Source organism: Somniosus microcephalus, chromosome 22 (assembly GCF_052327205.1).
Source record: "Somniosus microcephalus isolate GS21.2 chromosome 22, FLI_Smic_1.0, whole genome shotgun sequence".
Lineage (NCBI taxonomy): Eukaryota > Metazoa > Chordata > Chondrichthyes > Squaliformes > Somniosidae > Somniosus > Somniosus microcephalus.
The window spans coordinates 52292672-52309675 of NC_141008.1; the positions used below are offsets into that span (position 1 = coordinate 52292672).

The 17004-nt window shown below is 48.0% G+C and overlaps 1 protein-coding gene across 4 annotated transcripts in view; it reads right to left on the bottom strand.

The window, feature by feature from the left end:
• Positions 1 to 13130, bottom strand: part of gdpd1 (glycerophosphodiester phosphodiesterase domain containing 1) — a 48314-nt gene extending 35184 nt beyond the window's left edge. For 2 of the 4 annotated variants that reach the window (XM_085964723.1, XM_085964725.1), the window contains exon 1: positions 12783 to 13126. In XM_085964723.1, the coding sequence (XP_085820849.1) occupies positions 12783 to 12918 (136 nt within the window). In that variant the 5' untranslated portion in view covers positions 12919 to 13126. Of the gene's footprint in view, positions 1 to 12049; positions 12378 to 12782 lie in introns of those variants that run through there. The other 2 variants (XM_085964726.1, XM_085964724.1) reach the window with 2 other exon arrangements.
• Between the last annotated feature and the right edge of the window lie 3874 nt (positions 13131 to 17004).

Here is a 17004-nt window from a genome sequence, read left to right on the forward strand (position 1 = left end):
TCTTAAACAGCGGAACCATCGGAGAGAGATTTTTTTTTTTTTTTTTAATGCCACTGACCAAACATGTCTGTCTTTTGAAATGTTACTTTTTTAATGGCGCTTTCCCAGGAGACTTTCCCTGACCACATCCTGCTGATCTGTCTCGAGAGTAAGGATCCAGGGCTGTGGTGGGCTGCTGACCGCACCTTGTGATCAGAAGCCACAACTATCGTGCACACACACACGCACACAAATGTGCAACAGCATTGCCGATGAGCAAATAGTATCCTATTCCCATTTCTCCCCACCCCTTCCCCTTATCAGACACAAGATGACCAATCTGTTTGCCGAGCCCAGCTACAGTTGCAGTTGGGCACTGCAATTGGCCTCGAGGACTGGGAGGGAAGGGAAACAAACAGGGTCCCTGCTGCTGACCACTGTCTAATGCTGTGATGGGGGCAGTAATTAGAATCATAAAATTTACGGCACAGGAGGAGGCCATTCGGCCCATCGTGTCTGCGTCGTAATGCGCGTCTCTGTAAATAAAGGCTTGTAAGCAACTTTTTTCTTTTTTTTTTTTTTTTTGAGTTCCTGGGATGTGGGCGTCGCTGGCAATGCCAGCATTTATTGCCCATCCCTAACTACCCTTGAGAAGGTGGTGAGTCGCCTTCTTGAACCGCTGCAGTCCGTGTGGTGAAGGTACTCCCACAGTGCTGTTAGGGAGGGAGTTCCAGGATTTTGACCCAGCAACGATGAAGGATCGGCTGATATACTTCAAAGTCAGGATGGTGTGCGACTTCGAGGGAAACTTGGAGGGGAACGTGGAGGTGGTGGTGTTCCCATGTGCCTGCTGCTCTTGTTCTTCAAGGTGGTAGAGGGCGCGGGTTTGGGAAGTGCTGTCGAAGAAGCCTTGGCGAGTTGCTGCAGTGCATCTTGTAGATGGTACACGCTGCAGCCACGGTACGCCGGTGGTGGAGGGAGTGAATGTTTAAGGTGGTGGATGGGGTGCCAATGAAGCGGGCTGCTTTATCCTGGATGGTGTCGAGCTTCTTGAGTGTTGTTGGAGCTGCACTCATCCAGGCAAGTGGAGAGTATTCCATCACACTCCTGAATTGTGCCTTGTAGATGGTGGAAAAGCTTTGGGGAGTCAGGAGGTGAGACACTTGCTGCAGAATAACCAGCCTGAAGACTGGGCTCGGGTATTCTATCCTTCATCCCCCTGGCTATCCGACTTTTACAAAGGTAACAGAGCGTTTCGATTCAGGAGAAGGGGGGAGCAGAATTTTATTTTTCAATTTAAAAACTACAGAATGATACCGCTCTGGCTGGGTTTGAAATGTTAAGTAATTTTACTGGTACAACTTTCCCAGGAGACCGTCTCCAACCAAACTCTGCTGATCTGTATCGAGAATAAGGACATGCTCCTGTGGTAGAACTGGAACTGCTGACTCCTTGTGATCAGATCCCACAGTCACAACTATCACAGGCCATTGTGCAATTCATGAGGGAACAAAACCCCACCACACTCAAAATGACTAATCCCCCGCTTTAAGTGCTGAGTCAGCTGAAGGGGGCACGCCATTGGCCTCAAGATGTATCTGGGTTAGCGGCAGCCCCACCCCCGAGGGCTATCCCGAGACTCCGACTGAAAACTGCGCGCTGAAACAGGCGGACGGCGGGAGGACATTGAAAGTGCCGAGCCCTCAGCAGAGACTAGGTACTGAACCTGGGCCTATTAAAAAGAAGCGAGGTGGAGGAGGCAGGGGTGTCAGTGGTGCATGACACCAGAATGACACCAGGGCTGAGAGAGTTAAAATAGGAGGCCAGGTTGCATAGACTAGGCTTGTATTCCCACGAGTATAGAAGATTAAGGGGTGATCTCATCGAGGTGTTTAAGATGATTAAAGCGTTGTTAGGGTAGATAGAGAGAAACTATTTGCTCTGGTGGGAGAGTCCAGAACAAGGGGGGGGCATAACCTTAAAATTAGAGCCAGGCCGTTCAGGGGTGATGTCAGGAAGCACTTCTTCACACAAAGGGTAGTGGAAATCTGGAACTCTCTCCCCCAAAAAGCTGTTGAGGCTGGGGATCAATTGAAAATTTCAAAACCGAGATTGATGGATTTTTGTTAGGCAAGGGTATTAAAGGTCATGGGGCAAAGGTGGTTAAATGGAGTTGAGATACAGGATCAGCCACGATCTAATTGAATGGCGGAACAGGCTCGATGGGATGAATGGCCTCCTCCTGTCACTGTGCAGGAGGCTGCACCATGGGTGGGCAATTGATGGGCTTTATGACCTTCTCCCACCCTCTTGTATTGTGTTTGGACTTGGAGAAAGGGCAAAGGGCGAAGTCCACAAGATAAATCGTCTGGTGCCGAGAGCATTGTCTGCAAAGATCTGTGAAGTAGTTTGTTCCCCTGTGCCCTCTGCCCTTTCGCCGAGAGCACTGATTCTTGCAGGAGTGCAGTCCCATGGGTGTTGGCCATAGCCGGACAGCTCACCCGTACGGTTTTTCTTTCCATATGATCCCACGTGTTTGGGACGCCAGGAAGAGCCAGTACACTCAGAAGGCAGGAGAAAAATCAGGAGGAAAAATATAGATTAAAAAAAAAACTAAAATGACTATAAAATGACACTGACCATATCTCTTTCTAATGTTTCATTTACCTGTCCTCATTGACCTGCTCCCTGGTCTCCCCAAAGCCTCAAATTTAAAATTGTCACACTCGTGTTAAAATCCCTGCATGGCCTCACCCCTCCCGAGCTCGCTTCGCTTAACAGAAGAACATAAGAACGTAAGAATTAGGAGCAACAGCAGGAGTAGGCCATACGGTCCCTCGAGCCTGCTCCGCTATTCAATGAGATCCTGGCTGATCATCGACCTCAACTCCACTTTCACGCCCAATCCCCATATCCAGTGATTCCCCTAGAGTCCAAAAATCTATCGACCTCAGCCTTGACTATACTCAAAGACTCAGCATTCACAGCCCTCTGGGGCAGAGAATTCCAAAGATTAACAACCCTCCGAGTGAAGAAATTCCTCCTCATCTCGGGCTTAAATGGCCGACCTCTTATCCCGAGACTTTGACCCCTGGTTCTAGACTCTCCAGCCAGGGGAAACAACCCCTCAGCATCTACCCTGTCAATCCCCTTCAGAATCTTAAAGGGTACATTGATCATGGCTGATCTTCTACATCGCTTCCTCCAGATCTACAACCATCCCCCAAACTCCCTTTTCCTCAAAGTCCGAACTCTTGCGAATATCATCCTCCGCCCTGCCCCTGTACCTTCAGCCACCTAGGTCCCACACGCTGGACTATCCTTCCTAAACCCCTCTCAATTTCAATTCAATTCAAATCGCTTTATTGGCATGATGACAAGGTACATCTTATGTTGCCAAAGCATCGAAAAACATTCATGGTTGAACACAAAAAATACAGATCTATCCATACAGTGTATAAACAGATATATCCCTGAGTGTATAAATATACATTCATATAATTTGTATATACTCTTTTCTTATATTTAGTGGTTGTCCCTCTGTTTATGGCAAGCTGTAACATAGTGTGCCGCTAAGGTTACACAATTTCTCTCTTCCCCTAGTAGGTATGGGAGTTTTTGGTCGTCATTCAAATTTCTGAATTCCGGGCATATTTTTGTGAATTTTGGGTAGAAATTCTCCCTTATGCCCTGATATTTTCTACAAGCTGTGAGGAAGTGCATCTCTGTCTCCACCACTCCCTGGCTGCAGTGAGAGCATATCCTGTCCTCTCTTGGTAGCCGGGTCTGCCTGTGTCTACCTTTTTCGATCGCCAGGCTATGTTCACTAAGTCTACATTGTCAAGGTTTTTCTCAGTTTGCTATCCTTTACCATGGTCAGGTAATCAGCCACGCTGTATTGTCTGTTTAGGGCCAAGTAGCAATTGAGTTTGTTTTGGGTTTTTGTTGTTTCTGCCCAATATGACAGATATTTTTCCTTTTGCTTCGTGACGATTGTGTTGGGTCGAATTCTTTGTGTTACGCTGTCACTGTCCTGGGGCTGGTTATTGTTAGTAGTGTTAGTAGTTACTTCACTGAGTCCCAGGACTAGTTGACTGAGGGTCTCTCCCCTTTTAAGACCTTCTTCAAAATCCATCTCTTTGACCATGCTTTTGGTCACCCCTCCTAATAGTGCCCCTCCTTTGGTTTGCCATCTTTTGCACCCCTGTGGGACATTTTGTTCAACGTTAAAGGTGCTTATAATAAATGCTAGTTGTGGTTTTACTTGCGGAATTTTCCCAAGAGACTCGCCCCAGACCACATTCTGCTGATCTGTGAAGAGATCAAGAACACACTGCTGTGGTAGACCTTGAACTGCTGACCGATCCATGTGACCAGCACCACCATCAAACACTGTAAAAAATTACACCACAGGAAGGGAAAAACACAACCATCCCTATTAGATACCAAATGACAAATACCCAACACGTGCTGATCTTGGTCAGAGAGCAGCGGGGTGCAGCAACTGGCCCCGAGGAACCCGAGTTAGCAACAAGGGGCGGTGGGGGGGGGGGGGGGGCGCGGTGGGGGGGATGAAAAGATAGGGTTTAAGAACATAAGTAGGAGTAGGTCACACGGCTCCACGACTCTGCTCCGCCATTCAATAAGGGCCCGTATATTCCGATCCCTACGGGTGTTTCCGCGCTGTGTACACCCGTAGGGGCCTCGCAAGTGCCGGTTTCAGGCGTGCGAAGCGCATGCGCTAAAAACCGGCATTTCCAATCTGTCAAGAATCCTCTCGACAGATCCTCCGCCTGCCCTGGAGAAGGGCCTCTGTGGGGGGGGGTTCTGCTTTCTGCACAACCTCCGCCCTCTGAAGTCCCTTATACCAGCATAAAAGATTAAAAAAGTAAACAAAAACATATTTTCACTCATTTAAAATTTAAAAATACTTCAAAAAAAGTTAAGTTTATTTTTAGCCCCGTAAAAAACTAATTTTAATGTAATTTTAAAAACGTGATTTAAAAAAAATGTTTAATGTTTTGATGTCTTTTTTCAGTGATCTCCATTCATACTTTTAACAGGTCTAAGTTGTCAAACGTATGAAGGGATTTTCCCTTTTCATTGTTTCCCCATGGCCCACGTGATCCCAGGGACGCTTGCGAACCGCATGCGCCCCTGGGCATTTTGTAGAGCAGAGGCCCAGGAGTGGAAATGGCCGAACCTCTGGAGCCCTCAGGTAAGGGCGTAGGTTTTTTCCAATTGGAGGCCTCCGCACGCAGGAAGCCTCTGATCGGAAAATACGGGCCAAGATCAAGGTTCCCTTTAATTTTTTTGGGTGTGCGGCACATTCAAATTTCTGCACATGCGCAGTTTTTCCATTCAAAAGCCGGTGATGCGGCTGCACGGGGCCTTCAGACAGCTATGCGGCCACGCGGCTTAAAGGGAACCTTGATCGTGGCTGATCTTCTACATTAATTCCACTTTCCCACCCTATCCCCGTATCCAAAAATCTATTATACGGACACATGCGAACAATGACGGACAGGTAAAGACCCTCTGCTCCATCTAGCCTGTCCCACACGATGGCGATACCTTGTGTATCACAATATATAGAAACATAGAAGATAGGAGCAGGAGTAGGCCATTCGGCCCCTCGAGCCTGCTCCACCAATCAATGAGATCATGGCTGATCATCCAAATTCAGTACCCTGTCCCTGCCTTCTCCCCATATCCCTTGATCCCTTTAGCCTTAAGAAATATATCTAACTCCTTCTTGAATATATATAATGAATTGGCCTCAACTGCCTTGTGTGGTAGAGAATTCCACAGGTTCACCACTCTCTGGGTGAAGAAATTCCTCCTCATCTCTGTCCTAAATATCTTACCCCTTATCCTTAGACTGTGACCCCTGGTTCTGGACTCCCCCGCCATCAGGAACATCCTTCCTGCATCTATAGTCTGTCTAGTCCTGTCAGAATTTTATAAGTTTCAATGAGATCCCCTCTCATTCTTCTAAACTCCAGCGAGTACAAGCCCAATCGACCCAATCTCTCCTCATACGTCATTCCTGCCATCCCAGGTATTAGTCTGGTGAATCTTCGCTACACTCCACTCCACCTGAAACCATGTGATCTCCTGGGAGAGGCATAAAAAACATTAAAAACCCAGGCCAATTTGGGGGAAAAAAATCTGGGAAATTCCTCTCCGGCCCATCTAGGCGATGGAAACCAGATCACTCTGACCCTGCATTCCCTACCTTCTGTAAGAGGTGATCTCCGCCCCAGCCAGAAACAGGGCCAGCCCTCGCTTGAAGATCTATCGACCTCTGTCTTGAAATACTCAACGACTGAGCATCCTCAGCTCTCTGGGGTAGAGAATTCCTAAGATTCACCGCCCTCCGAGTGAAGAAATTTCTCCTCATCTCAGTCCTAAATGGCCGACCCCTTATTCTGAGACTGTGACCCCTGGTTCTAGACTCCCCAGCCAGGGGAAACATCCTCTCAGCGTCTACCCTGTCCAGCCCTCTAAGAATTTTATACATTTCAATGAGATCACCTCTCATTCTTCTAAACTCCAGAGAGTATAGGCCCATTCTACTTCATCGCTCCTCATAGGACAGCCCTCTCAACCCAGGAATCAATTCGTTAAGGCTAGAGGAACCGGGGAAGAACCAAAATGAACCCCAGTTCCTGCACCTGATTGGCTGGACAGTCAGGTGCAGACATGATTGAGCTTAGATGTGAAGTCCCCCAAAGGTTGAATAACCTACCTATACTCACTGCCTATGATCACCCGTGAGGAAAGGTCACTTGGACGAGATGCTGGAGGGCAGCCTCCATACCCCACTAAAGCGTCAGCGGCCTCCAGGAGAGAGTTGGATGCAAGAAACAAAGAAGGAAATTCCTCTTGGATGACTTGAGGTAATCCAAAACTCTGCTGCCCGTGTCCTAACTCGCACCAAGTCCCGTGCACCCATCGCCACCGTGCTCGCTGACCTACATTGGTTCCCGGTTAAGCAACACCTCGATTTTAAAATTCTCATTCTTGTTTTCAAATCACTCCATGGCCTCGCCCCTTCCTATCTCTGTAACCCCCTCCCCCGGAGATATCTGCACTCCTCTAATTCTGCCCTCGAGTATCCCTGATTTTAATCGCTCCACCATTGGTGGCCGTGCCTTCTGTTGCCTCAGCCCTAAGCTCTGGAATTCCCTCCCTAAACCTTTCCACCTCTCTACCTCTCCTTCTTCCTTTAAGACGCTCCTTAAAACCCACCTCTCTGGCCAAGCTTTTGGTCACCTGTCCTAATATCTCCTTACCTAGCTTAGTGTGAAATTTTGTTTGATAATCGCTCCCGTGAAGCACCTTGGGATGTTTTACTGCCTTAAAGGCGCTGTATAAATGCAAATTGTTGTTGCTGGACAGGATCCAAACACGCAGCATGGCAGAGAGATACACAGGTGGGGGTGGGGAACTCATTTCCCGATTTCAGCAGGGGCCGTTCCAGCAGAAAAAAGAAAGCAGAAAGCAAGCTAATCCAGGCTGATCTCACACCCTCAGCTGCTGATTACTGGGGGATTCTGGCAGAGGCCCAGCAGCAGGCCATCTGGCTCCTTAAAACTAGCAAGCAGTGCGCGCAAGGCCAGGCGGGGGAACCCATCTGACTGAACACCAGACGGAAGCTTTCGTTTATTCGCCAGTCAAACTTCCAAAGGCAACAACGACCTTAAGCTGAAGCGCACTTCTTTAAAACGCTTTAGTTAGGATTCGTCATAAAGCGACAAAAAGGAGCGTGCAAGCACACAGCCAAAAAGGAGCAGCGCTGGGAACAAGGCGTGCAAACAGGGCAGTCACTACCAGGACAGAGTGATATATACTGTGGGGTAAGACAGTGCCAGGGCAGTGGAATATAAGTCAGCGGATGTTACAGTCAAACTGTATCGTGCTCCAAAACTCTGCTGCCCGTGTCCTAACTCGTACCAAATCCCATTCACGCATCGCCCCTGTGCTCGTTGACCTACATTGGGTCCTGGTTAAGCAGCGCCTCGATTTTAAAATTCTCATCCTTGTTTTCAAATCACTCCATGGCCTCGCCCCTCCCTATCTCTGTAGCTTCCTCCAGCCCCACAACCACCCCACCCTCCGAGTCAGGTCGCACCTTGCAATACTGCAGCCATTTCTGGCGGCCAAGAAACGAGAGAAACATTTAAGCGCTAGAGGCAGTGCAGAGTAGAGCCACGAGCCCGGCCCCCAGCGTCAGGGGTCCAAGTTATGAGACAAGACTGGAGAAACTCGGGCTTCTCGTCCTGTCAGCGCCTTTAATGTGGTAAAACATCCCAAGGCGCATCACAGGAGCATTATAATACAGAATGACACCGAGCCACATAAGGAGATATTAGGACAGATGACCAAATGCTTGGTCAAAGAGGCAGGTTTTAAGGAGCGTTTTAAAAAGGAGAGGGGTAGAGAGGCGGAGAGGTTTAGGCAGGGAATTCCACTGCTTAGGGCCTTGGTAACAGAAGGCACGGCCACCAATGGTTGAGCGATTATAATCAGGGACGCTCAAGAGGACAGAATTAGAGCGCAGATATCTCAGGGGATTGTGGGGCTGGAGGAGATTACAGAAATGGGGGGGGGGGGGCAAGGCCATGGAGGGATTTGAAAACAAGGATGAGACTTTTAAAATCGAGGCGTTGCTTAACCGGGCGCCAATGTAGGTCAGTGAGCACAGGGGCGATGGGTGAACCTGGTGTGAGTTAGGACACGGGCAGCCGAGTTTGGATGACCTCAAGTTTACGTAGGGTAGAACGTGGGAGGCCAGCCAGGAGTGCGTTGGAATAGTCAAGTCTAGAGGTAACAAAGGCATGGATGAGGGTTTCAGCAGCGGATGAGCTGAGGCAAGGACGGAGACGGGCGATGTTACGTAGGTGGAAGTAAGTGGTTTTAGTTATGCTGCGGATATGTGGTCGGAAACTCATTTCAGGGTGAAATCTGACACCAAGGTTGCGAACAGTCTGGCTCAGCCTCAGACAGATGTTAGGGAGAGAGATGGAGTTGATATTCAATACCATTGACTTCAGTGGAACTGATTAGTGGACCGGCTGCATAACTGGCGGCAGATGTGAAACGGCCCGTTTTGCAACCTTGCCCAAGTTCGCGGTCACTCATGGGTTCTTTTAGGAACGGTGTCAGGAAATTCGTCCTCACAAAGTGTGAAACCCCTAGATGGAGTAATGGAGGCAAAAACCCCGAAATAATTTAGGAAACAATCGGATGCTACAATGGAAGGGGGAAGGTGGACGTCGGGACCCAGTTGGAGTAAATGGCCTTCCCACCTCCATAATGATCGCGCCTCTTCCCTCCCGTGCTTTACACGTTGGGCCATGCATGTGTGGAGGCAAAAGTCGTTCAAATATTTCCTACTTTGCAAGCCAACAAATATGATACACCACAATCTTTCCACCTTTACAACTGCGGTGTTGCCAAATTGCCAGCTAGGTAAGTTGTACAATCCAACCAGATACTAGTTCTAGTATCATCATTCTTTTCCTTTCCCTCCCCTCGCCACCACCCATCCTTCCAACTGATGGACTCAGCCACACACACACACGCGACTTCACTGACTGCATGTTATGATTAGGCGATTGCAATCTTATCTTGCACCTCACAGCGGAGTCCAGCAGGAATATCGGAATCGGCCCATTGTGCAACTAACCCTCCAAGATACGAATGATTGCTCTTGCTGCATTATCTTCTCGGTACAATCACAGTGCAGATAACTGCATCCCAGGTTCATTGACTGCAACTGATTAAGAGATCACAATATGGGTTTGCGAGGGGAGTTGGCCTCATGGAAATTTAGACACTGGCTACCAGCTTAAAATCATAGAATGGTTACAGCACAGAAGGAGGCCATTCGACCCGTCGAGCCTATGCCGGCTCTCTGCAAGAGCACCTCAGCTAGTCCCACTCCCCCGCCCTTTCCCCGTAACCCTGCAAATGTTTTCCTTCAGGTACTTATCCAATCCCCTTTTGAAAGCAGTGATTGAATCTGCCTCCACCACCCTTTCAGGTAGTGAATTCCAAATCCCAACCACTCGCTGCGCAAAAACATTTTTCCCTCATGTCGCCTTTGGTTCTTTTGCCAATCACCTTAAATCTGTGTCCTCTGGTTCTCGACCCTTCCACCAATGGGAACAGTTTTTCTCTATCTACTCTGTCTAGACCATTCATGATTTGAACACCTCGATCAAATCTCCTCTGCTCTAAGGAGAATAACCCCAGCTTCTCCAGTCTATCCACGTAACTGAAGTCCCTCATCCCTCTTTTCTCTCCAAAGCCTTCACGTCCTTCCTAAAATCTGGTGCCCAGAATTGGACACAATACTCTAGCTGGTGTCGAACTAGCGTTTTATATAGGTCAGAGTCATATGGCACAGAAGGAGGCCATTCAGCCCATCGGGTCCATGCTGGCTCTCTGTAGAGGAATCCAATCAGTCCCATTCCCCTGCAAGTTTATTTCCCTCGAGTGCTTATCCAGTCTCCTCTTGAAAACATTGAGTGTCTCCGCTTCCACCACTTCCATCGGCAACGAATTCCAGGTCCTCACCACTCGCTGCGTAAAAAAGTTTTTCCTCACATCCCCCTTGTATCTCTTGCCCAAAACCTTAAATCTGTGTCCCCTAGTCCTTGTACCATCAACTAGTGGGAACAGCCTTTCCCTGTCTAGCCTATCCAAACCTGTCAATTTTGTACACCTCTATCAAATCACCCCTCAACCTCCTTTGCACAAATCCAGCTTCTCCACCCTTTCCTTGTAGCTAAGATCCCCCATCCCTGGAACCATTCTGGTAAATCTCCTCTGCACCCTCTCAAGGGCCTTCACATCCTTCCTAGTGTGCTGACCAGAACTGGACTCCAGTTGTGGCCTAACCAACGCTTTATAAAGGTTCAGCATAACTTCTCTACTTTTGTACTCAATACCTCTATTTATGAAACCCAAGATCCCATATGCTTTGTTAACCACTCTCTCAATATGTCCTGCCACCTTCAGGGACCTATGCACATTAACTCCCAGGTCCCTCTGTCCCTGCACACTCTAAAACTGTGCCATTAAATGTATATTGCCTCTCCCTGTTCCTTCTGCCAAAATGCATCACCTCACACTTCTCTGTATTAAATTCCATCTGCCACTTGTCTGCCCATTCTGCTAGCCTTTCTATGTCCTGTTGCAGTCGATTGGTATCATCGTCACTGTTTGCCACACCATCAAGTACAGGTTTAGCATAACTTCCTGGCTTAGAAACATAGAAGATAGGAACAGGGGTAGGCCATTTGGCCCCTCGAGCCTGCTCCGTCATTCAATGCGATCATGGCTGATCATCCAAATTCAGTACCTGGTCCCTGCTTTCTCCCCACACCCCTTGATCCCTTTAGCCTTAAGAAATATATCCAACTCCTTCTTGAATATATTTAATGAATTGGCCTCAACTGCCTTCTGTGGTAGAGAATTCTACAGGTTCACCACTCTGGGTGAAGAAATTCCTCCTCATTTCTGTCCTAAATGGCCTACCCCTTATCCTTAGACTGTGACCCCTGGTTCTGGACTCCCCGACCATCGGGAACATCCTTCCTGCATCTAGTCTGTCCAGTCCTGTCAGAATGTTATAAGTTTCAATGAGATCCCCTCTCATTCTTCTAAACTCCAGCGAGTACAAGCCCAATCGACCCAATCTCTCCTCATACGTCATTCCTGCCATCCCAGGTATCAGCCTGGTGAATCTTCGCTGAACTCCCTCCATGGCAAGAACATCCTTCCTCAGATAAGGCGACCAAAACTGCACACAATACTCAAGATGTGGTCTCACCAAGGCCCTGTATAACTGCAGCAAGACATCCTTGTTCCTGTACTCAAACCCTCTCGCTTTTGCACTCTATGCCTGTATTTATAAAGGCCCAGGGTCCCATGTGCTTTTTATTAACCTGTACTGCCACCTTCAATGATTTGTGCACAAATAATGTAAACTGTAGCGTCATATTGTTCCAAAGTTTGGACAGGTACCATAAAATCTCTCTCTCTTGGCAAGTCTTACCTCTGATGATTCAGCTTCCTGGGACTATATTAGGGTACAGACCATGACGGTGCAAACTGTGCCATGGTCCGAGAACGGGTGGATGGTTTTTACCTCCTCGATTATGTTCTCCTATCTAGACAGCGCGGCGTCAGCCGCTGCCTTGTGTCCTGTGGCGGGACGGGGAATGAGACAAATGGAATCAATCCATATTCGTGTCCAGAAATCATTTCGAAACCTTGGCCGTAGAAGCTGGGGAGTGAGACATCAGAGAACCGGGGTGGGGGGGCTGGATAGCTGAGTGAGGAGCCTCCGCCTGCCGATGGTGTGGGAAGCGGCGCCCCATTCCCACCGGCAGAGAGAGGGTGTGTGTGTGTTGCTAAGGGGGGATTGGGGGCGGAGTGAGGGGGGACTGCAGTGCATTTGGAAACGGCTTTCACCATCAGTTGGCAGTCACACTAACATTCAGATTTTAACACATCTTCCCTGCATTTGTCATTTTTGGATTTTTTTTAAAAAAATTCAAATTTCCAGATCAATTATCAGCGGCAGCGTGCAACAGCGCAGCAGTCTGGGTTTAGGATCAACAATTTTTTTTTAATGTACTGAATAAATCCCTTTAAACTGAAGAACCCACCCACCAAAAAAAAAGCTGCTATTGTTACAATGACAGAAGCCCCCAGCCTTCAGCAAGCGATGCTCAGGTGGGACAGAGAGCTTTCTCTGTACACACACACACCCGCCACTCACTTACCTCCGCGGTGCGAGATATGCCGGGACCTGAAGCTCTGCCGCTTCTTGCTGTGCAGCAGGCTCGGGCACGTGAAGAGGAGAGCCGAGGTGAGCGCATAGCCGCCCAGGGTGGAGAGGATGTAAAGCGCGGTTGACATTTCCACCCCCTTGCCTGCAATCCGCTGACAGCCGCCTCTTCCCCACTCACTCTCTGAATGATAAACAGTCGGGAGTGGGACTACTCAATGAATGGTGGTGGGAGGATGGCTGAGGAAAGAGAGAAGCGAGGCAGGCGGCCACCGACTCCCACTGTCTCTTCTCCCCACAGCCGCTCAGGCCAACAGAGACACCGGCAGCCGCGCCTGCGCGCGCCGCCACTGCGCTGCTATTGGTCCGTTTCTCGCTACAATCTGCGATTGTTGCGCAGCCAGCCAATCACAACGTCGCCTGCTCCCACCCGGCCTAGCCTGGCCCCGCCCCCTCCTATGTTGCAACAAAAAGAACAATCTACGCCTGCGCGACAACCTGTCACAAAGATACAGTATCCATGTAAATCTGTTGGGTCTATTATTAGACGCCTGGGCCGGCTGTCTGCGGGGTTTATTAGGAGCTGAAGGGAAGGAAAAAAAAAATCTTCTCCGCACAAAATATTTTCATGCGAAACAAGAAGAGAGCGCGCTGCTGCTCCGCTTTCAGCGAGCGCTGGAGTGTGTTTTTTTCCAATTTGCTGCTGACAAGAGCAAAGTTGAGATTAGGTTACCTCGCACTGCTGGACAGAGAAGAGCCCTAGACCATTTAGGCAATATCAAAAGCGCTAGTTACATATGATATTGGAAATGCTCAGCAGGTCAGGCAGCATCTGTGGAAGAGAGAAAGAGTTACGTTTCAGGTCGATGACCTTTTGATAGAACTGGAAAAAGCGATGTCACAGATATTAAACAAGTGCAGGGGGAGGGGAGGAAAGAACAAAAGACAAGGTCTGTGATAGGGTGGAAGGCAGGAGTGATTAAATGACAAAAGGTATGATGGTACAAAGCAAAAGGAGATGGTAATGGGACAAGTAAAGAAACAAAAAATGAGTCTAGAAGTGGTGTAAATGGGAACGGTAGAATCATCAACAGCTGCCATGTGAAAAAATAGGGGCAGAGGTTATGGTCTGACATTCCATTCTCTATTCCATTTTCCCAGTTTCTCGGTCTCCGCCGTATCTGCTCCGACGATGCCACCTTCCACACCAGTGCTTCCGCCATGTCTTCCTTTTTCCGCAACCGAGGATTCCCCTCGACCGTGTCCGTTCTATCTCCCGCACTTCTGCCCTCACCCCTGCCCCTTCCTCCCGGAACCACGATAGGGTTCCCCTTGTCCTCACCTTTCACCCCACCAGCCTCCACATTCAACGGATCATCCTCTGCCATTTCCACTACCTCCAAAGTGATCCCACCACCAAACGCATCTTCCCCTCCCCTCCCCTTTCAGCATTCCGTAGGGACCGCTCCCTCCAAGACACCCTAGTCCACTCCTCTATCACCAACAGCCCTTCCCCTTCGCCTGGCACCTTCCCGTGCAAGCGCAGGAGATGTAACACTTGCCCCTATACCTTCCCACTGTCCAGGGCCCCAAACACCCCTTGCAGGTGAAACAGCGATTTACTTGTACTTCTTGCAATCTAGTATACTGTATTCGTTGCTCACGCTGCGGTCTCCTCTACATTGGGGAGACCAAACGCAGGTTGGGTGACCACTTTGCTGAACACCTCCATTCAGTCCGTAAGGGTGACCCCGAGCTTCCGGTCGCCTGTCATTTTAATTCACCGCTCCATTCCCACTCGTCCGTGGCCTCTTGCATTGTTCCACGGAAGCTCAATGTAAACTCGAGGAACAGCACCTCATCTTCCGATTAGGCACTTTGCAGCCTTCTGGACTCAATATCGAGTTCAACAATTTCAGATCATAGCCTCGGCCCCTATTACTTTTTTACTTATATTTTTTTCCACCCCTTTGTTTTGGTCCTCCTTCCCCCCCCCTTCCCTTTTTTTCCCTCTCTCCCACCTGGCAGCTGTCTCTTATCCTGCCAGTACACTTCACACCTAATCTCAGCTGTCTTTTGTCTCCACTGGCCTATTACCATCTCGTCTGCTTTTGAATACCTTTTAATGTCTCTTTTACTTCTTTTGTTCGATCGCAGCCCTGCCTTCGATCTATTTTATTTCCTTTCCAGTTTTGAAAAAAGGGTTTCGACCCGAAACATCAACTCAAATTTCTCTCCACTGATGTTGCCTGACTGAGTTTTTCCAGCATTTTCTGTTGTTATTTTGGATTTCCAGCATCTGCAGTATTTTGCTATCGTTATGGTCTGAAATTGCTGAACTCAATGTTGAGTCCAGAAGGCTGTAAAGTGCCTAATCGAAAGATGAGGTGCTGTTGCTCTAGCTTACGTTGAGCTTCATTGGAACAGTGTAAGTGGCAGAGGACAGAGAGGTCAGAGTGGGAGTGGAGCGGAGAATTAAAGTGACAGGCAACTGGAAGCTCAGGGTCACCCTTACAGACTGAACGGAAGCGTTCCGCAAAGCGGTCATCCAATTTGCATTTGGTCTCCCCAATGTAGAGGAGACCACATCGTGAGCAGCGAATACAATATACTAGATTGCTAGAAGTACATGTAAATCGCTGTTTCACAGATGCTACCTGACCTGCTGAATATTTCCGGCATTTTCTGTTTTTATTTCAGATTTCCAGCATTCGCAGTTTTTTGCTTTTGTACATAAGGTATTGTTGGACACATGCATGTTTTAAAGGAAAAGTGTATCCTGAAATCTGAGCAATGGAAATGAAAGAGGCACAGCATCATTTTGTATGAAACTACATATTAAACAGGTCCCTTAGCATCTCACTATAGGCAAAGTGTTAAGCCAGTCTTTTTTTTGTTCCGATTTTGACACATCTTCCATGCATTTGAGTCATTTTTGGTTTTTATTTCACATTTCCAACATTTGCACTTTTTAATTTTGATGGTTATATTTATTATTTATATTGATGAACAGAATTAGACTATACTTTTACTTTAAACAACAAATCTATCTGAAAGTCTTACATCTAGTGCATGTTCGGCACACTTCAGACATTACAAAGTGCAAATAATCTAAAGGCAGGAATTTCATGCTGGGTTCCTCTGACCCCGAGTCAAAAAATGACAAGCACTTTCCAATATGCTAATTTCCTTCTGCAAACGTCAATTAAGCATTTGTTTACTTAAAGCAAACACACCCTGTGGCCTTAAAAGATCAGGCCACGTTTGACAGCTCCACATTAGCAGCGATGTGCATTACACAGTGCAACAGTCCCGTGTCATTACAAAATGGCTTTTCCTCCAGCTTACTGTGAGCAATTCCAAAGAGCACGCATGTACACATTGACATGTACGCCAACTATTTCGGATACATAAACAGGGTACGGATTTCCCCTCCCTCCCCCCACAAAAATGCGAGATAACAATCTCAACGTTTTTTTCCTTGTGACTCACGGACATGCGCACACACACACGCTCAATGTCCACTTGCAGTACAAATACTACTGTTATGCATGAAATAAATATTCTGAGCTGTATGTGCAAAATCTCCTTGGGCCATGAAATATTGATGACACCACCAGCCACTTGGTATCCAGTGACTCTACACCATTAAACCATCATCTCTTTTCAGATGCCGACAGACCCACTATGTATTTCCAGCATTTTTCTGTTTTTATTGCGAGTCAGAAGTGTTTGCTACCCTGGTGCGAGTCACATGTTCATGTTTAAGTTACAATGCTCCAGAAAGAAGTGGGAGCCAATCTGCTGCAGGCAACCTTTGCTGTCTCCAGTCAGTTTCCAGGTGCAATGACCTGGAGGTCACTGAGCTGGCAACTGTAGCAAAATGTCTCCCTCACAGAGGAGGGAAAAGAAACCCAGTGGCTTCTGCAGGCCACGGACAAACAATACTGGCACTGATATGCAGGGAAGTCACCACCCACCCTCTCAGCTTCAGGTAGCACAGGGAGAGTAAAGGATTATGGAGGCATCTCTCAAAATTGACAATAAAAAAAAACCACCAATCATAACAAATTGCATTTATATAGCACCTTTAACGTAGTAAAACATCCCAAGGCGCTTCACAGGAGCGATTATCAGACAAGAAAATTGACAACAGGGTCAAAAGGAGATTATCGGCCGATGGTGGAGCGAAGGAAGTTGGGGATGCGCAAGAGGCC